Genomic DNA, 22502 nt, shown 5'->3' on the forward strand with positions numbered 1-22502 from the left:
CATTTAGTCATGAACCAAAGTATTCTGCAGATCAAAATTTCAAACCTATGATTGAAAGGTAAAGGACGACCAAAATTTAGCAATCCATTCAATAGTTGTTTATATTATTAAGTTTTTCAAAGTGGTGAACCAACAAACTGACAGACAAAACCAATCTGCTAGCATCGCTTAAACATTGGAGGTTTTGTTTTACAAACGTTGAGCAGTTGTGTCTGACTAAACATCAGCAGAACAAAGTTAAAGTTTATTTGATAATTTTATATGTAATCTTGCATATATGTGCTATAGCAGGATAAATAAGGCACTTTACATCTTGAACTTTAGACCATGTTACATGTTTTTCTTTTTTTTTTCCTGTTACCTGCTAAGGGTTAATTATCAGTCCTGCTAACTCTGGCATATTTACATTTGTATTTTATACTATATTCATCAATATGCCGTGCCCCTTTTAAATAAACCTTAAGTAAATAAATAAATAATACTGATAAAAGATAAAATTCTCTTGATAATAACTGGATTGGATTTAGTCATCCATCTAATTTATTTATACGCACACACAGGAGAAGGTACTGTACGACTTCAGGCTTTTTAAATTGTGCTTTGTTGCTTTTGGTATTTCTAAGTAGTTCAAAGGGAAATTAGGATAACTTTCACCAGCATGAGTGAGATAGAAAACCTTAACATGGTGAATACAGTAAATGTAGGAGCGCCAACGTAAAATGTTTTCATTGTCTGAATACAAATCCTCAGCTGAGGAGAGCTGAGCGCGGAGCACCAGAGGCCACTATCAGAATATTCATTTCCTTCCTTTCTAGATCTCCTACAAGGCTGTGAGCTCCTTCGACCCTGAGCTGGACCTCTCCAACCAGAGTGGGAAGGTAGTGAAGTTGGGCAACGAGACCACCCACATGTTCACAGGCCTCTACCCAGGCTCGACGTACTCCTTCACCCTGCGCGCCAGCACAGCCAAGGGCTACGGCCCCCCTATCATCACCCAGTTCACCACCAAGATTTCAGGTCAGCGAGGTCAAAACAAAGCACGGCCAGTCAGTGTGTGGATGATGTCGAATAAGTGGTACACCACTTACTGCTGCTGGAGTTTTTTTTTTTTTAATGTCCAAATGTGTGAATGAAAAATGTAACTTCATTATAATTCAACCAAAGTTAGATAGCAAATGTTTTACTGTCCTGATAGTCTTTGTCTCAAAGAATCATTATTATGCATTTGGTTTTCAACTCATTAAATGAACCGACACTGCAACAAATTTACCCTAAAATATGGCAGCTGCAGTTGCCAGCATAATTCTGTTATTTAACAGTGTCACTACCTTTGTTTTATTTATTTATTTTACTTACAATACTTCAACTATATATTTCTGTTGAATTTATTATACTATCCTACAGGAGTAATGGGAGGTTTACAGTGTAATACTGTAACAAACCTACATGTGGTTTCTGTCCCTCTGTTGGACCTACTTTTGGTAAAATGAAATATCTTTACTGTTTTTTGGCTTCAAAAAGCATCAAGATTTATGGTATTTTACTGCATTTTAGAAAACTGGAAATTACTGATAGTTTGGCCATATTTTTTCAAAAATTTGTTACCGTGAATATACAATAAGACAGTGTTTCCCACAGAATTATAATATGTGCATGGTGGTAGCTGATAAAGGGGGACATTTGGTGGGTGTCAGCAAACTTCCCTTTTTTTATTTTGTGCATGTGTATCCCTTTTCTTATTATTGTCTGTCCCCTCAATAAATGTAGACATATATATGGGTATGTGAACGCAGTGTAATAATATATTTTGATAATATTAATATAAGCAGAACTCCTCATGAGTATTTTTTCTCCTCTGCAGCATTTTGTTGTTATTGGGTGGATAATCGATCTGTTGATGCCATCAGAGCAAATCAGATCCGATCAATGGATGAGAGGAGCAGCTGCTGCAGAGGCAAATGAATGCAAACTTTTAGACTCAGCCCAATTAAAGATTTAATTTTCACTTTCACTGGGCCTGATGTTCTGCTGCTCTGTCTTTACCCAGAGTACGCTCTGGGCTCCGAGAGTGTGGTGCAATGCATAACCGAGGGTTTTATAAATTCCAACAGCTCTCCTAATGAACTCTCCGGCTCCAAAAATATAAAATCAATACATGGCGGCAGATGTTTCAGTCATGAATGTGTGTTTCAATAGATCAATGTGTGGGAAAACCCTGATACAACTCATTGCATTGCATATCCTTTATCACTGAACCAGCTCAGTGTTTTGTTAATTAATTCCAATGCTATTTGGTCCGATAATGACATTAGATTTAGCAAATTTGCCTGATTGGTAAAAGACAAATTGTGCCATAAACCATGTCTGGTCTTATTTAATGAAAAGTGGGATTGATTTAGATAATGAGCACAAGGCTAGACGGCTATTTTTTTGACTTTCTACATTTATTTTATTGTAATACATGTGCACTACTTTGGAGACTTTGTCTTTCGGCGAGACACTGTGAATACTTTTTTGACAGCAGCCGATGTTTCACCCCTCTGTTAATGCTTTACTTAATGATTAAATTATGGGGCTATAAAGGCAAAAGGTTTAAGTGCTCAGAGTAGAAGTGAGAAAACTGTCTGTTTTTCAATTTACTGCCGAGCTGAATGACTCATTACACAAGATGACTTGTTGTTGACCAAAACTGAACTGTTCTGAAGTTTGCTTTGCAGGGTAGTAAAAACACTTTTTGTTTGGTTTTCTCGTTAGCTCCTTCGATGCCGGCGTATGACCAGGAGACCTCCCTGAACCAAACAGACAGCACAGTCACTGTACTGCTTAAACCAGCACAAAGCAGAGGAGCACCTGTGAGGTAGGCTTTCATAATAACAACACACACACACACACGCACACACACAAACACACACACAGGGCACCGAGTAAAAACAACAAAACAGCATATTAAAACACCAGGAACCACCATCAGCAACAGAAAATTATCAAAGAGCTTGTGTTTATCAATACCCCACCGTGAAAGAAAGTTGCAAGGGAATTCAGTACCTTACTGTACGCATCTCATTTTCCGAGCTTTATTTGTTTGTGGATTTTGATCCTGTGAAAAAGAAGCACAGCCTTTGAAGATGAGAACAAAACCCGGTGCAGCCAAGGCTAGCTTCAGGATCTCTTTCCACTACATGTCTTTTATGTAGCTGGCTGCCCACCCCGAGACACCTCAGGCTTCTGGGGAGCGAAGGAATGCTGCCTGCTTGATGCTGCATTTGTTAGTCATTATTAGGGAAGCAGTGCGTCTGCACTGTGTACAGCAAGTGCCAAGCTGTTGGGCAAAAGTCATTGTTTTTGTTTACCCAAGGCCACTGCATGCTTCTGGAAGGAATACTGCTCTCTTGATCATCTGTTTGTTGGTCAATACGAGTTGTTTCTTTTATACAACTATTCGGTTAATGCAGCATCTTTAAAGGGGACCTGTTATGCTCATTTTTGTGTTCATACTTGCATTTAAGGTTTCTACTAGAACATATACTTAAATGGTCAAAAAACATTTATTTTCTTCATACTGTCTGTGTTGGAGCTTATGCATTAACCCTCTGTCTAAACAGTGCATTTTAGTGCCTGTCTCTTTAAGCCAACCCTCCGAAAAAGCACAACCTGCTCTGATCAAGCCCTCAGGAGCAGCTACTTTTACACAGTGGCCTAAAGTGGAATTACACCAATCAGTTCTTCATGTGATGCCACGGGGCCAGAAAGACTTTACATTGTTAAAGAGATGTCTGTAAATCAGAGCATACATTTTTTTTTTAGCATCAGAACCCGTGCAAAAACCTTGTTTCACTCTCAGGATTTTATCCTTTGAATCTGATAATAAAAGTCTAGAAGAGCTGAAAAATGTAATCATTTTAGTCCAAATCAAGGTAGCGGACCACTTAGCCAGAAGTTAGCCACTAGGCCGCCGTAAGCCTATAGCAGGCTTGCTCTATAGGCCCTGTAGTTTGAAAGACTGGGGCTATTTGTACTGTGGAAATAGAGCTTTTTTTTTGCTTCCAAATCCACTGAAGAGCTTTCACAGGGATCAATGTTGGCCCATCTTGACTGCTTATACATCCATGACTCTGATAGGTCTCTAATCGATTGGCATCTCGGCGTCTTTGCACCACCATTGCGGCTCAGGGATCACTGCAACAAAAGAAAAGCGGCACTTTCCATTAAAGTTCCAAAAGGAACATGATCCAAAATAAGAGATAAATTAACAACGTTGGCAAACAAGATTTCATGTTTCCCTGATGTTAGCATGTAGCTACATGTAGCAGTGTAGACTACAGAATGAAAACACTTGCAGTAGTGTGCCTGGAGGAGATGACTATATAAAGAAAATATTCATGATCTGATGTCATCTTATCAAGAGAAAAAACAGAAAATCTAATCATAAACTTTAATGACATTTCGTCCGTAACCGTGATTGACACAAATTAAGGTCATACTTATTTTTAAACATGCAACAGTTTAAAAATAGGGACTTGGTGTGAAGACTGTGCGAAGTGAATTATCTGCACTTATATATTAACCCTTTTAAACCTGAGCTGATTTGATTTCTTTCAAACACATGGGAGAAAAGCAATGAGCAGCTCAGAAAAAAATGACCCAAATTAGCAAAAAGGGAAAAAAAAGTCAAATGTACAAGAACTAAAACTAACCTAAAAAAAAAGAACATCAAAATAAAAGCAAAGAAAAAAACCAACAAACAAATAAAAAACAAAACAAGGAAATGACCTTGGAAAAAATATGCTTAAAAAAATAAGTCTGTAAAATAATTATTTTTTAAATATATTTGCTTGAATTATAGATTTAGACTTTGGAATTTTTGACATTTTTCCGTAGCTTTTTAAAAAATGATTTTCTAAATCTCCTAATTTCTTGTAATTTTTGGAACACTTCTTGCCAAGTTGCTCATTGCCTTTTTCCCTTTGCTTTTAAAAGAAAGGAAACAAATTTGTCCGGGATATAAAGGTTTACATACTTTTGAAAGCATCTGAACACAGTACAAGAAAAGTGTTGTCACTCCATGATTGAAGAAAACACCCAAAAAATATCGCAACAGTGGTGCTCTCAGTCATCACCACCCTGAAAGAAAGGGTTAAATCCTTCATATGAGGAGTGATGAACACTTGTGCTCACTGTTAAACTCAATTTTACACTATCAACTCATCTGAGCCCTTTAAAGATTACAGCCTGGAGATCTTTAGTCAGGCTTGTCAGCTCACGTTTACCGTATGTGCAGCTGCCCAGATTAATGCCCCGGCGCCAAACGGAGAGGCCTGAGCAGGAAAGACGGAGCGATCGCTTTTTAATCTCCTCACAGGTACAATTCAGAAGGCCTTACTCAGGCTGCCATTCTTCCAGTGGGCTAATTACAAACCCCTAATTATAATTAACAGACTGTCGTGAATCAGAGCTTACATTAATTAGCATGCTGGGCTCCTCTTTTGTTTACTGTTGGAAGCCAAGCTCACCTCGCAACCAGATGAAAGAGGTTCCTCTTCGGAGATGTAACCTGAAGTTTGATACCCACTTCATTCTGTTTGGTTGGGATGAGACATAACTGTGCTCCAACGCTTTACAGCGTAATCCTAAATGTGAGGATTGTCATCTAATCCCTTTTTGATGGGGATAAACTCGGTGACAGTGTTTATTATTAGATAAAGAGAAAATAATGTGTTTTGATACAGACGTTTAGTTTCAAGGATCATATATATTAATGAGTCTCTCAAGATAATCCATTAAAAAAATGTACTGCCATTCATCAGCGGAGTTCAGTACATGGCACAACTACAACTCAAAACTAATTGCGGCATCCTTTGATCACAGCAGAGCTTCTCCACGTCTAAACTTCGGGGGTTTTCAGGTACACATTCCTTTCCCCACCTCCTCCCGTCTCTTAAATCTCACAGGACATAAAGGCCAGTATGCTGCCTTCATGTGTGCGCCTGGTGTCTTAAAAATATGAATTGCAAAAAGAAAGGAGGTGGTGGAGGGCAGCAAACAGGAGAGATTATGATGCAGGCCCAAGACGAGATACCGGCAAGCTTTTGAAGGGTGTTTTCCACCTCCACCTCAAGTGACACGCGATGCCTTTGAAAATTTAAGGTGACTATAAAGTCGCTTTCACTCGCAGGAGTTGCATGAGGCGGTCTGTTGGGATCTGCAGTCTGGCCAATAATGATAAATTTAGTCATCAAAAAATAACATCTCTAATGTCTTTTGAGTTAGACATTCTGAGTTGAGGCACACATAAAGAGATGTTTTCCCAAATTGTTCCATGACCTGGGGTGCTGGAAAAAATCCCCGAAGTCAAAAACTTTGAGCTGATGCCGTCAATCTATTGAAGAGTTTTGTCAACCAAGGACTCAAATTTCACACCGCAGTTAGATGTTAATTTTTTGCTCAGGTTGCAAGAGCAGCCATCACTTTTCTAGAGTGGTGGGTAGCTCATTTTGAAATTGAACACTTTATGAAATCAGTTTTAAAGCCCATATGAAATAGGGATTTGACAGGGGAGCACACTGATCTGCAACACCACAGAGCAGAGCAGCATGAAGCGTGATTTGATAACGCAATCTTGCACACTGATTGGGTTTAGGAGGTAATAGAGCTCCAGACATTCGAGTTTCAAACAGCAGATGTTTTGCTGTAATACAGGAAGGGGAACGCACTGGAAGATCACAAGATAAGCGCCGGTTCATGAAAAAATCAAAACGTGGCAGATGACAAACGTCCGTTTCACTTGAGCATCCGGCACTCATGCTCAGAGTCAAATCATATTTCAGACAGACCCGGGCAGACACTGTCACTGCTGAGGGAGGCAGTGCATTTTTCATATTTGTATAATTGCTAATCGGTATAACATTTCCAACTTGGATTTGGCTTCTAATCTCTGGGGACGACACGCGTAGCCGGGAACAATTTTTACCAGAGGGGACACTGTTCCTTTAAGAGGATTAGTGAACTGTCTATCAGTCATGTCGTGTTAAACTAATGTTTGCAATGGCCCATCGTCAGGGCTAGAATACGCCTCCTCACTCCGTAGCATCAAAATAAATGTTTACATGCTTCTGCAGAAATAAGTGATTTGAGATGCTTTCCTTATCATTTACACCACTAAATCAGCCTCTTTTCCTGCCATAACCTTTGCCTTGAGCAAGCTCACACACATATACATAAACAGAGAAAGCTTTAAAATACAGCAGTTGTAAGAGAGGAAACGGAGTTCCAGTGTAGTTTTCACCCTGTAGCATCAGATTATCTGTGCTCAGCCGCGGCCTGAAATCAGTTAAGTGATTTTCTACAGTCCTAAAATAAGCACTAACTTTCTTTGATCACGGCAAAGCAGGCGCTAATAGCTGTGCCTAAACGTGACACAACTCAATGCTTTTTACGATTTAATGGCAAACGTAATCTATGGCACCTTCTAATTTGTTTGCTTTATAGTTCTATGGACACAAGGGAAATTTAAAGAGTAAGAAGACAGACTCATGGAGGAAGGATGCTGGGTCAGGAGAAGTGTGTTACTTACAACCGCTCTTAAATCAGACTCGTAGGCATACACAGCCAACCGATTAGCATTAGAGAGAGAGAGACAGTGATTGAAATGCTCCCCGTACCCCTTCCCTCATCTGCTCAAACAGCCTGCAGTTCTCCCCTATCAGCCCACATGAAAAATAAATCTGAGTTTCAGGTCACAATCCAGTCGATTCCGAGTCAATCCGCCATAATTGGTTGGCGTCACATGGCGGCAGAGCTGAAATCTATCGGGCAGCAAGGCTGGAGGAGGCCTAATTGGTGTCAGCTCAGGTTGCAACGCTACTGCAGGAATACAGGTCTGCCCCGCCGGCCCCTCTGGCAGACCACTTTTAACAGCTTATACCATTCTGCTCGTACAGCTCCTGCCTTCATTCCTCTCTCCTCTCCTTGTCTCTCCATCTTCTGCTCAGGGAGGGAAGTTAAGGATTTCAGCAGTTTTGGAATTAAGGACAATTACGCAGCTTTCACAGAGCCATTTGGGGTGAGCTGCGAGTTTCCTCTCCTGAGGTTTTGCTTTTAATCTGTGATCTGTATGCTCGTAAACGTTTAGTTGGCTGTGAACACGACTAACATTTAGCTGAAGCTGTTCAATGCTAGCAACAGTGTGGATTGGCTTAAAGGGATTCTTTACCAATCATCATCTAACTGGGGCCTAAATCTCTCTGTTTACCGCCCAGAAAAACTCCACCAGATGAAGTAAAACATGTCATTCAGCAGATTTTCATGGATCTCGGGCTGCTGCTTGAACTACAGATTTTACGTTCACATTTTTGTATTTCCCACCGACCATGCTGTGGACACAGTATCGAAGTGGATCTAGACACAGACCCGACCCTCTCTCGCTCTCTCTCTTAAACTCAGACCAACTCTGATCAAACTGTAAACTAGGCAGTGCTGATCAAATATAAACCAAGATTGTCTTACCATATTGTCTTTTTCTCCTCTTAAATGTTTTCACAAACATATTTTAGGGCCTTTTTTAGCTGTAATAATGAGACTTTGTGAGCAGGAAGCTGGTGTCATGTGAAATGAAAATGAAGTCTGAAAAAACGGAGATCAAATGGTAAAACTAAGAAGTGCTGATGAAATATAAACCACGATTCTGACACTTGCTTATTTCTTGCCTTAAATGTTTTCAGGAACATGTTGTTAGCTTCCCGTTTAGCTGTAATACAAGATTGTTTGTTACCAGCTGGCCGCCATTGTTTCAAATGGACAAGTGTGCGTTACATCACCCACTGCTTACAACACCCGCATTTTTTTGGTCCGTTGTGATGCTGAGCAACATATTGTATACTATGCAGGAATTGTCAGTTACTATCTCTGAACAGTATCATTAGTGAAAGCAGACCCCAGCTCTGTCCTCTTGCATTTCACCTCGCTTTATATGCATTTTTTAGCGCTTTTTCCCCGATTTTGTTGCTTAATTTTGGATACAAAGTCTTGGCCTCTCCTGAGCGCTATACCCAGGAACATCCCGAATATAGCAAAATAAGAAGAAAATAAGAAAATACAGGCATAGGGCAGAGTCTCTGTAGATAAATACACTCTAACACACCTCTAATGGATCATAAGTGATGATTGAGTGTTTAATCTTGTATCTAGTCTATCAGTCGAGTCTATCTGAGCAAGTATGAGAATCCTGCACAGTATATCTTTAATTCACATATTGAACGCAGACCTTTACTTGTAATGGTGTATTTTTACACTGTGGTAATGCTCCTTTTACTTCAGCAAATGATCTAAATACTTCCATTACTGAGTAATCACCATTAGTATCAATGTAAGTAATTTGCAATTCTCTGTTTGCCATCAGATCAAATGAAACATCAGCTATAAAGGATTTTTTGTTCTTGCTATCAAGCCCTGCTTGTTCATCTGTTGTTTGTTGTTTTTTCGTTGCTCATTCATGTCACACTAAATCAAGAATATGACTAAATGACTCTGGTCTGTCAAAATGACTCAGAATGTAAATTGTGAACTCAGCATGAGTTCGTGACAAGGTGTCAGCTGCTCAAAGGCACATTAACATGACAGCAGTAATTACAGAAAAAAAAGGGATCATTGCGTTTTTCAAATGGCCAGCATTAAACTCGTGATTCACTCTTACATTTTATAAGCAGCTGAGGTGGAAAAAGTATATTTTTTAAAACAGAGAAAATATTTTATAGGCACACAGCAAGTTGCTGCTGAAAGATGCTGTAAGTGAAACCAGTCAAGTGGGTTTTATTGTCGCTATCACTTACAAAGATGAACAAAACATTTTTATTAAATTGCAAAGTTATTGTGAGCTAGTTTTTAGTTTCACGCCGCAGTGAATATTTTGTGGAAGAGAAGCAGTGGTTTAGATTTCCACATTACAAGAGCTCTTACCCTTGGAGCCTCATAGCCTATGGCACTTGGTATTTTGCCTGAGGAAAGGCAGTACCATTCACACTGTGTCTATCATTAAGTCATGGCACCACCACATCATCATATCATAAGGAGCCACCCGGGGGGAAGCCAGCTTTTGTTTTTATTTCACTATCTGCAGATTGATTTGGAATATAAAATACCAATATGGGCTCGGAGTAAGCGTGCATTTCTACTGCAAAACAAAAGTTATTGTGGTCATCATTTTAAAGCATCACTGATTTCTAAAATAAAAATAAAGATGTAAGAAGGCTTTCTAAGGAAATATCCTAAAAAGAGTTTTTGTTCATGAGTTAAATGTGAGGGTCTCTGCACTATGATTGACAGCAGATATTCTAAATACTCTAAAGTCTCTTCATGGCTCACATCAGATCTACAGTGTTTTGGCCTCCATGCAGCCTCATCACTTATTTCTCTGCCACTCTGCAGCTTCTTAAGGGGCTCCCGTGTACGGTCTGCTCCTGCCCTTTGACCTCTGCTCTCAATAGGGGACAGTAATTAAAGGCTGATTTCTCCTGCAGACTCTCAGCAGGATTAAATATTTCATCACCTCCCAACCCGGCACTAAATAGGAGAGCTCTGAGGAATTGGGACACACCCACCATGAGCAAAGGGGGATTTTCTAATGACACTGCAAGCACCTTATGATAAACTATAGGGTTAAAGAGCACATGCTGTACACAGAAGGGGACACTTAATCATAGAGTACCAACCGCGGGGAACAATTGATCATCTCCAGGGCTGTTTGTCCTGCGACCATACAGCTGAAGAGAACAGACATTACAGCACAGATGTTTTTCTATTTGTTGTTCTAGTAATTCAGGCTAAGGGAAAATGTTCAGGGTCATCAGAGCTCTACATTCTGCCAGGCCTTGCTTATTGTCATCTTTGTTTGGCATGAAATGAATTAGATAAATACGCAATGTTTCACAATGTCTGAAGTGGTTGCTCACAAAATAGACTCATGTTGGTAAGCTATTTTGAGAAGGCTGAATCACGATGAGAGCAATGTACAAGTGCACGATTTATTTATGTATTAATTCCAATCAATCTAATTTGGGATCAACACACATGGAAGCTGTTTCTTTGAGCAAGGGAAACTGGTGCACTGTAAACATTTTTGATATCTTGTAGAGGTGAGGGATGGGTCTCAGGATGACACTTAAAGGATCTTTGTGGAAAATCCTTGTACCCTAACCCTAACCCAAAAAACATGAAAAAACAAAAAAAAGAAAAAACATGCCGATGATAGGTGTAACTGCACACAGAATGCACTGTGATCAGAGTTGTGCAGACTGCATCTGGAGGAGTTCTGGCTTGCAGTGTGTCTATCTAATTTGCAAACACGTTCTCATCCCAACTCAACACATGGTGCGACTCTGTCTACTTATGACATTTTAGGGATCCTTATGCGTCAGCTGTTTATGTTCTGGGATGCTGTTACAGTGACTACAACAAATGCACATGGCGGGATGGAGCAGCACGTTCCTTATGTTTATGCAACAGCACATAAGCAAAGTTACAGATGGTTAGGTTTAGGCAAAAGAGGCACATGGTAAAGTGCAGAAAACCCCCCAGCGTGATTACCTGATGCTGTCCTTCAGCTTTTTATGGGCACAGAACCAGTTCTGTCCGGCAGTGTTCTCAAGTGATGCCACCTGTACACGTTGCATGTTGACGCGTCCGCCAGCGTATAACAATAATGCCACCAGCTCTGTCTGAGTGGGTTTTCATCTGACGCCGTCCAGCCACGTTCCAGTTGAACATGAAAGGTGGCTTTTGGCGTCACGCTTGTATGCTGAAAGCACTGACAGAGCGGCTCTATTCGACGAGTTTGGAGTGACAACAGGCTGAATTTGCATACCAGGACTCTGGACTGATATATACACTGGTAGCGCCACCTGTTCAACTTTTCAAGATAGCATTTGTATGAGGGGCCCATTTTTTACGGGTTCCAAGATAGCCCCAAGCCAATGAAGTACTCAAGGAATAAGTTCTTAAATCTGGAAAAGAGTTAGCATTTCAGCACCTCCAGTTTCTTCATATCAAAGTCAATGGGTTTTAACCGATGCGGCGCCCACTTGAGTAAATCCACCCATGTGGGCACTTAGAAGAGGGTCATCATTGAACCTGTGGACGATCCCATAAAGGGCCCAAATTTCAGCCCATTTACTAACCACATAAGCCCTCCATGCAAATATTGGCTGAGTTCTCAGGTAACTGCAGCAGCATATGATTTGGTCAAACACTGTCTTTTGATATTATTTAAATCATTTTTCTTTTTTTTTTTGTCTTTTTATTTTTTAACTCAGTCACTGAAAAAACTGATTAATAGTACAATTTGCTATTTTGGCTCTGATGCTGCCGCCTCTTTCCTCTGTCTGCAGTCGCTCTGTTACCTCGCTCAATGTCCCACCCACGGCACTATCTGATTAACAGCATATCAACACTGAAGGCTGCCGTGTGGCAGACGGGCCGAGAGGCTGGTGCTGCTGCTCTGGTCAGAAAGTGGAACAGTCTGCTGAATGTCAAAAAGCAGATATTACTAAAGTTGTAATAATGCAATAAAGTTGCAAAAACAGACCAAACACTGGTCTGTTTTTGCAACTTTATTGCATTATTACATTATTCCGCTGTTAACATTTTGCTTTCAGTAAGAGTTGTTTCTGGTTGTAACTAAAGTTGTAGAAGAACTGTGAGGAGAGGTGCAGAGAGTGAGGTAATATCGGATGCGGGCGAAATATTTGACCAGATTGTGTTAGTTTATAAATGTATTTAGCTCATGATTATGTAGACCTTTCATGTTTATACAGCAGACCTGTCTATGCGCATTAACCCGGGTTAGACCTGTTTGAGGCAGCTGTCGCTCTATCACTGTAGAGACTTTTGCATCATGCATGAATGAGACCACATGAAATTTTAACTCTCACCCTCACAAAAAAAATGTGGTTGCAGGTTAGAGCTGGTGCATATTGAGATCTGATCACAATGCTGGCAGAATCAAGATGGGAAGGCTTATTATTACCATGTGTAAATGCATGGATTGTCTATTTGTATCCAGATATTGTTTCCAGATACAGATCACATGTTAATACCAGGTGTCCTCAGGGCCCTTCATGTTTTGTGTATCCTTGAGGTCTAACAAAAACCTTAAATGCTTTTCCTTTCTCGTTTGTGTAATGCGTAACCTTGCATCCTCCCTGCATTTGAATTACACAAACAAAATAAGCACCCAGTCGTAAAAAATTGCTACTAATGGTCAAAAACTCCACACATAAAAATTTAGTTCAACAATGTGCAAATTATCCATTCATTATTTATTCATTAATTTAATCCAATTATGAACAAGAAACATGCTAAAACCAGAAATCAGCTTTCCAAAACTAGAGAACCAGAGCATGTCACATCATAGTATTCATTCATTCATAAATTTCGTCATGCATTCATTCATTGAGCATTGTAACTTTGCTCCATCGTGTGTAATAATAACTTGTTGTTTGCATGGCTCTTTTGGAAATGGAACACTAGTCCCCAATCATGGCTGGTTATTCTCCGTGGCAGCTGTAAACAGACTCTTTGTCACTCAGCGACTCAATAGATTTACCAGGTGGATGCGAGATGCATACTAACATGAAAGTCTATAAGACAGTCAGTCTCCCCCTCAAGCTAAGTGGCCGGCTCAGAGACAATGTCATCTCTGTCAGAGGCACAGAGGGCTGCAGTTTTGATCTAGCTAAACACAAGGCTTGGATGGAGAGGAAATGGAAAGTGCCGTTAACCTTTTCAGTTGTTAAATAATGAAAATGCAAATGGCGTCAGGCGTCAGGCCCTGTTTACATACACAAGTGAATATGTTATGTTCTTATTTGATTATTTTAAGGAGCTCTATATGATATTCAAAGCATTAATATAGCAGCAAACAAGTGTTTGCTATGTAAAGATGTAGTGGAATAATGGCATCCTGAGCAGAGACTGTTATCACAATCCCTCAGTGTGTATGGTGGCTACTGCTGATTTAGGCCATGTTAAGATGACAACGGTCCTACTAAAACTGGAAACGTCTTTAATTTTAGTTTTTCTTTTAAAAAATCTGAGTTTGAATGATAACAAGTGTTATGTTTCATGCAAGAACCGTCGCCATGTAAATGGCCTCTTAGGGATGATGGCATCGTATAAGCATAGTGCCCACACTTCAGTTCCTCCTTGGTAAACACTATTAGCTCTGTCAGCACTGTTGCCATTGTTAGAATTGTCTGTGCTGTTAGCACAGTTAGCTGCCAGCTCAGTCACTACATGTTGAGAGCTGTGTGCAGACAACCTTTGAATCATTTCCTCTTTTCTTGCTCGTTCAAGTTGGGAATATAGTGTTGTTATGCTGCTCTGCCATTCTGTATAAATGTTAAGAAAGCAGACTGGGGTTGAGAGTTGTTTCGCCTTTAAGCCAGCAACGAAGGTAGTAACAACCCCAAAACGGCATCTGTGTAAAAGGGACAGCCAGCAGGACGGGACCATGGGTGGGACAGGTGAGACATTTCAGCCGCCATGTAAGAGAGACGATAAATTATTGTTATTGCCAGAAGGGGACACTTAATAATCTCAACTCTGAAAATCATATAGAGCGTATTTGTAAATGTTACTACGCTTAATTAACAAGTTTGTACTACTTTACTTTATAATGCCTATTCTGTAGACATGAAGTCACACTCTTTTGTCTTGTCATATTATTGGTAAAAGTTTGATGCTCTTCCTTTTTCCTGTAACTTCATGACCTCATATACAGCACAGTGTAAGCTAATCCATTCTTGCTTTAAGCTTGCAGTCTGTTTTCTAACTTTTGTACATCAAAAGAAATCACAGAAAGGGCTCAAAATGTTGTGCTTTTACAGATAGGAAGAGTTCATTTCAGCTTCTATTGACTTTATTCACAAAGATGTTGGAAAGAAAACTCTGGAGGAGCTTAATGTTGACTCACATCCCATGTCATGTATTGTAATCTATCCTGAAATATTGACATTAAAACTAAAACTTTTAATAAACAAATCTGAAATGGCTGGATGAGAAATGTATTATCCGTCCAAAAATCTCTTCTCTCTCACGTCTAAATAAAGAACAATTTCTTGGTGTACTCTGAGAATTGGAGCTTTGCAGCATGCATTTCTGTGCCATTCATAAAGAGGCCATTTTTGCACTTTGTAATTCTAACAGGCAACATAGAAAAATTTGCCAGCACTGTTCTGCAAGCGCCTGTTTGGCCCACTGAAGTCTGTCAATTCTGTTTGTGTCCTGTGTTTGCAGTGCGTACCAGGTGGTGGTGGAGGAGGAACGTCCACGCAGAGCACGAGGCACAGCAGAGATCCTGCGCTGCTACCCAGTTCCCATTCACTTCCAGAACGCCACGCTCCTGAACTCCCAGTACTATTTCACAGCTCAGTTCCCTGCCGGCGGCATCCATTCACCCCAGCCCTTCACTGTGGGGGACAACAAGACCTACAACGGCTACTGGAACGCCCCTCTGCTGCCTCAGAAAAGCTACAGCATCTACTACCAGGCAGTTAGCACAGCCAACGGGGTGGGTGTTTCTCAAATTTTTATTCTATTTATGCAATGTCAGTTAAAGTTGCACTAAAAATACAGGGTTTATTCAAATGTGACATTTTTGAAAAATCTGGCCAGTTTGTGTTTGTTTCACGAAGCAACTTTTTTTAAATGCTTTCCTTTAGTTTTTGGGGGTTTTTTTGTTACTTTCTACTTCCACTCCACCACATTCAGATGGAAATATTGTACTTTTTACTCATGCATGGATTTGACCATCACTTTTAAGATCAACATATCCTCATTCAGTGGTTCATTTGATATCTTACAAAAAGTTATACACAGTGTTTGGATGATGTCTTACAAATTAGCGCCCCTACTGGTTATAACGTACATAACTTAAAATTAGTCAACATAGATTTTTGGTCACAAACCCTGATTTCCTGGGTTGTACGCAGGCCAACAGCAAGTGTGCCCGAACATTGAAGCCACTTTCCGTGGTGGCTGAACAGTGGAATTACAACTTCCCACTCCCAACAGACACATAGACTTAAATTGTGAAAGAGATGTATATAAATCAGTAGATACCTAATTTTTTAACATCACAACACCTGTGGAATGACTCGTTTCTCAATCAAGATTTTAAAAGTCGAGAAGAGCTGCAAGATTCAATAATTTTATCTCCATTCAATTAAGGGGAGCGCTAAACTGGAAGTAGCCAAGTCAGCGGCTCTATGGGCCCAATAATGAGGAAGCTGCACCGGTCATCTGGGTAATTTTGTATACAGCAGTTTAGCATTTTTGGCTTCATGCACCATTCAGCAACTTTCATAGACATGAGTCCCCACAAGCTCCCTGGAACAGCACTTTGGACCCAATTTTACATAGTGGCCAAAAGTGGAATTACACCATCAGGGTCTGTCGCATGATGCCATTGGGCCCAAAAAGACTTTTTCCCATAGACTCTCATTGTGAAAGAGATGCCTGTAAATCCGTAGGCACACTTTTTTTGAGTGTCACAACTTCAGCAAAATGACTGGTTTCACTGTTGGAAATTGATCCTTTCGGTCTGATGACATTAATTACGATTAAATAATTTGATCTGTGTTCCAGTTACCAGAGCGCTAAACCTGTAGTTAGCCATTTAGCTTCACTTGGCCACACTCGGCTGCTGTTAGTCTCCAGTCTCTAATGCACAAGGTCCAGGTGATGTAAATAGAGCTTTTTTGGCTTCATGTGCCACTAAGCAAATTTTATAGGAATGAATTGATCCCACCTGAAAGGCTGTTTCCAGGTCTGTTTACACATCCATGATTGGACAACAGCCTGCAGCACACAGGTGAGACTGAATGAGAGCAGCCTGGTCAAATTAAGAAACATATGATAAAAGTGTTTTACGTAATTTAAGAGATCATCATCTCAATCACCTACTTCATTTTAAGGCTGCATATGCGTTTATTTATCAGTAACAATGCGGTCATATAATGCACAATACTATTATACACTCCATAACAAGTTTACTTTTATTACTGTAAATAAAAATTGGTAATACTTGTGTACTTTTACTTTTATGTTAAATACAGGACTTTTACTGGTAATGGAGTCTCTTTACATTGTGATATTAGCTCTGCTTTTACTGGTTTAACCAAAGAATTAAAACAAAGATGACAAAGAGAGGCAGAAAAACACACTTACATGTTGTGTGTTGCGTGCCAGGTTGACAGTTTATTATTTGACAGCATGTCTTACAGTGCTGTGCTAATAAGTATATACAGTACCTCAGCAACTAGACAATTAGATAAGCAGAGTCGAGAGAGAACGTCTAATTTGTGTACTTAATTTAGCACCGACAGCAGAAAAATTCCAACTCAAAACTGAATGTGGGTTGTGAGAATAAGGACTTACTGTAATATATTCAAAACTGGCCTCTCTTTTGAACCATATGCATATCCACTTTCAGGCTTACATAAAACGATGCTAAATATTATGGTAGGTTTAATGAGAATGACAGGCTGACTGACAGATTGATTGACTGGGCGACTGAAAGGGGCTGAAGTGGCTGAGTCCAGGAGTCCCTGACTCTACACAGTAGCTGCTCACACAGGCAGACACATGCACGCAGCAGCAAAATTGCATTTGGCCTCTGATAGATGTGTCAGTTCTCTGGTGGGCTGCACCAACAGCACTGTCTACACTCTTAATAAGCTACAGCAGGGTCAAGCGTGGAATGCAGAGCTCTGTGCGGTGACATGCGCTCTCCCTCCATTACTGTGGCCCCTCTTCTCCTGCCTTTTCGTATGGAGCTTTATGCCAAATGCCAGACAAGCCTTTGATCAACGGCATTTAAGAGAGGCAGTCGTCCCAGCGCGAGTTAAGTGTGGGAGGCAGGAAACAACAACGGGGTTACCAATCGTGCAGGTCGCAGCCTCTGTCATCAAGTGGCCCTTGGCGGGCCCCCCCCCCTCCACGGGGCCGCAGCAGACAGCTCGATGGCGACTTCAAGAGCCCCACCGATTGTGGTCCTGAATTAGAATCGCCGTAAACAGCCTCCTTGAGAAACGCCAGCACGTCTTTAAGGAGGCAATAGAAATAACATGTGCGGCAGGGCTGAATCCAATTAGCGAGTTTGCTCTTGAGAGTAAAGCACCGGCGCTCTGAAACTTTTCAGGTCGAATCTGTGAGTGGTATGAATTGGCTTACAGTGCTCTTCCTTGCACAAATAAAAATGAAAGAGTCCCTTGGTGACACTGTACAAAGCTTTGTCTCTGACATTATTTCATATATTCAGTGTTTTGATTTACAGCGGCCAAATGCACTCTCTTTCATTATGCCATCACTGTCAATGGATAGTACCGCAAGCATTAATTAATGTCTAATAATGTTGGAGTGATTTGTGTGGGCTTCTTAAATTAAATTAGCACTTAGAGAAGGTGAGTGCCATCCATACCTACAATTTTTTTGCCTTTTATTTGAATAAAAAAAAAATCTAATATAACTCGTTATGTTGCCTTTAACAAAAGGACCACCTGACAGCTTAAAAGCAGCTGTAATGTGAATACACATGCACGGTCACGTGAACACTGATGTTTTTTTTCTCTCTTTATTATGCCTCTCTAGGCCTCTAAATGCTGTGTCTCCCATGTGTGCTCATTGCTCATTGGACAGCTTGGCTGGGTCAAACACAGGGACACGGCTCTCATGTCTTTTGTGTTGTATTACTCATTGCCTCCTCGTTCCTGTCTGTGTCCTTTTTCCTGTTCACCAGACCATTGTTGACAACCAACTTCTCTGCCAGCAGCAAGAGCTTTTTTTTGTGTGTTGTTGAAGGCTGTTGTCAGAGCTCAAACTCCATTACATATTCAGAAAGGCTCCCTGACGTGTCATTTTGGAGCCGTGCATGCTGGGTTGGTGTCGCTTGTCACAGGGCTCTGGTTTCTCCACAGTGGCTGACCACCTTGAGCCGCAGGCTGCCGACAGATCGCTGTTGGCTGACAAATCAGCAGCTCAGCACCACTAATCTGTGCTGTAGGCCCTCTCGCCTAACTGCGTTTTGTGTCACAGTCATTGAGCTCAACAGATGATAGGGGACAGCGTGGAACTGGCCGAGCTGTTTTGTTGTAACCATGGGTTCTTGGAGAGGTGTTGTTGCCGCTGTCTCATGTCTGTGCATGCGTGTCATATTAAACTCTGATTCTCTCATTTTCTTCCTTCTTCTTTCTCATTTTAATTTGTCTGTTTGCACAGGAGACCAAAATCGACTGTGTTCGAGTAGCCACCAAAGGTAAGAACAGATCAGATAGTGTGAATGAGGATGTTTGCTAACATCACTTGCACATGATTCTGATAATTAACAAAATTAATAGGAAACTGATACAAACTGACACGTCTTAACACTGTTGCATCATTAAAAGGGACCTACTACTGATTTTCTATCTAATGTATGATGTTGCAATGTCAGATGTAGGTAATAAATGATAATCCAGGGGATTAAAAATAATCCCTGTGAGCAAAAACTGAGATTTTTCCATTGGATTACTCACATGTTTTGCTCAGCAAGACCATCTTAACAAATAAACACCACTTTCAGGATTTTTGAAGCCTAAATGTTATGAAGTAAGAAGCTAATATTAGACTATAAACAAACTACACCACGGTCACATGACTTAATGTTGCCACCACAACAAGCCTTGTGCAGCGCTGTCCAGCATGTTTTGCCACTTGCTCGCAACCGCCTTTTTTAAGATGTGTAATGTTTACGACTGGGTTATTTACAGACATATTTTATTTTTGTAGAACAATACATTACAATATTATTTCAGTCATCAACCAAAAACCCAATAAAAAAATCTTTCAAGACAAGGAAACTGTGAATGCTCAAATGCTAACTCATTTCTGGGTTTTTGGACTCTTCCTTGGGTCCTGTGATATGATGCTGTGACTTCTCTCTTTTTTTAACCTCCTTGGCTGAGATACATAACAACTGGAAAAATAGCCAAAACAGAGACAGAGGGTAAATACAGCTCCTCTGGCACAGACAGTAAAGGAGAATATGGGTTTTTTGCCATTAAAGTACATAAACATGTATTTTTTGTTTCTGCTAGAACAAGTGTGAATCTGAAAATAAGCATAATCGGTCCTCTTTAACTTAACTTTAAAGTGTAACCCTTCGTGAGTGACTTAATGTGTGATATGGTCTTTACATCAATACACTGACTAAGAACATGTGTTTTCCCCTGACCGGGAGGCAGCCTGTGTGCCCATTGAGGTCTGTATGTACTTAGCTATGCTGCTCGTACGTCCTGCTCCACACATTAAAGGTGATGAAGTCTAAGCACCATTGATCGGGGAGCAGAATTGATAAGGCCGGAGGGAGCCCTAGTCACACTCTGTTCGGGGCCATGGGAGGTCCTGTCACACGCCCCGACAATCATGTATATTTTGCCGCTCCACTATGGATCTCGTGCAGAGTTCCAGATATCTCCATCTACATGGCTCAATGGGCTGATGTAAAATCACACGCACTAGAAGTAGAAAGATCATATAAGCAATTTCTCACCCGAAGGGAAACATTTTAATGCACTTCTCACAAAGATATGAACTTGTGTGAAATGACTGCTGCCGCTAACTTTGCAAAACAAATTGTGAAATGTTCTCTAATACTGTATTTCTCTGCTTCAGTGTTGCATGATGATGAGAACTGTTGGTGTGGCTGTTTTCAGCTTCAGTGTGGCCTGTCTCTCTCTCTCTCTCTGTCTCTCTCAACTGCATGCAATCCTGGATCCACTGACTCTACTCAGCCGCCATACTCGTGACTCAGCTCACAACCCCCTACATCCGCATCGCCCCAGCGGCCGGCGACAACCAACTAACAGGTCAGACCCGTAGCTTTCTGCACAACTTGGTTTAACCCACTGTGGCAGTAATGTTCAACATATGGCCCGAGGGCCAAATCTGGCTAGGGTGTACAGAGAGTCCCCCAGCAATTTCCTAATTCCCAATAAAAATAATATTATTATTGTTTCTTTTATTATTTATTGTCTTTTGGAATACATAAGGTGCCAAAGTGCATAAAACGGCATCGAATTAGAGCTTGTTTATTAAAAAAGTGCGAGTGGAGGATCCCCTGCACCTCTGACAGAGGTCCTAGATAAGCCCCTAATGTCCTAAAATCTTAGATACATCCTAAAATCTTAGAAATGTCCTAAAATCCTCAAAACGTCTTAAAATCCTCAAAACGTCCTAAAATCTTAGCAATGGTCTTAAATCAGGCATGTCAAACTGGTCCACAGGGGGGCCGGTGTGGCTGCAGGTTTTGTTTCCAACCAAGTAGCAGCACACCAGACTTGACTCATTTAATCAACTGATCTCCGTCTTCAGACAGTTGATTGGTCAAACTGTGTGCTCTTGGTTGGTTGGCACAAAAACCTGCAGCCACACCGGCCCCCCTGTGGACCGGTTTGACATGCCTGTCTTAAATCCTAGAAACATCCTATAATCCTAGAGACATTATAAAATCCTAGAAACAGCCTATGATCCTAGAAATGTCCTCATATGCTAGAAACGTTCAAAAAACCTAGAAACATCTTAAAATCCTAAAAAGATGTGTTGGGCCCCTGGCCTCCTGTCATTTTGCAAAAGTGGCCTCCAGGCAAAGCAAGCTATCCCGGCATTACAGGTTTAATGTGGCGGCCATGCTGACGATTCCCTCACCAGGAAAACAAACAAGTGGTTTACTGCATGTGTGTGGTTTTGTTTATTGTCCTGTTATTTGCATAGAATCAGTGTGATTAAATCAAAGACTCGCAGACGGTGTCTTCTACCTTCATCTTCTCGGCATTACCGGACATGAAAGACCTGTTTGAGGTGCGATCGTCATTTGATGTGTCAGTGTTGGAGATTTTTGACAAGAGTTAATCCTCTTTCATGAATATTTCTCATTATTTTGGGGGGAGATTAAGTGTTGGTAGGTGGCGGTTGCGACAACTGTAAACACACAAAAGGATGCTGAAATGCTCATCGTTAAGATCCGGCAAGTTTTCAAAAGTGCGGCGTCTAACTATTAAAATTCTGCTCAGTTTCTACTTGTTGTGAATCTCAAACTCTCAGGCTCGAATGGAAGAATATTGACTTGTAGCAGCAAATGTACAGCACTCACAGCTCAAATGGGGATTTGTCACTGACAGCATTTCTGTAAGATTATCCTGTAACAGTATATTGGGACAAAATCTGCACCACCCATTCAGACATGATTGTTAATGTGTCACCAGTCTTGAAATCCGCCACAGCTCCGCCTTAAAAAGTTATATCTAAATAAATGCCTGGCTGTTGATAACAACACACCGGAGCAAGAACAATATGTCAAAAGCAGCCGGGGATAGATATTTACCTTTTTGATAGGGAGAGAAAATGGCAGCGCAGAGGAGAGTCCGCTCTAACAGATTGGCCTGACATAACAATTTATCATTCTAAATTTACCCCCG

The 22502-nt window shown here is 40.8% G+C and overlaps 1 protein-coding gene across 9 annotated transcripts in view; it reads left to right on the top strand.

Moving 5' to 3' along the window:
* Positions 1 to 22502, top strand: part of LOC121951210 (receptor-type tyrosine-protein phosphatase mu) — a 211096-nt gene that overhangs the window by 118165 nt on the left and 70429 nt on the right. For all 9 annotated transcript variants that reach the window (XM_088085802.1, XM_088085798.1, XM_088085796.1 and 6 more), the window contains 5 exons: positions 816 to 1017; positions 2755 to 2857; positions 15286 to 15559; positions 19267 to 19303; positions 20820 to 20894. In XM_088085802.1, coding sequence (XP_087941928.1) covers positions 816 to 1017; positions 2755 to 2857; positions 15286 to 15559; positions 19267 to 19303; positions 20820 to 20894 — 691 coding nt within the window. The remainder of the gene's footprint in view (positions 1 to 815; positions 1018 to 2754; positions 2858 to 15285; positions 15560 to 19266; positions 19304 to 20819; positions 20895 to 22502) is intronic.

This window comes from Plectropomus leopardus, chromosome 12, assembly GCF_026936395.1.
Source record: "Plectropomus leopardus strain MGB_pleo_1.0 chromosome 12, ASM2693639v1, whole genome shotgun sequence".
Classification (NCBI taxonomy): Eukaryota; Metazoa; Chordata; class Actinopteri; order Perciformes; family Serranidae; genus Plectropomus; species Plectropomus leopardus.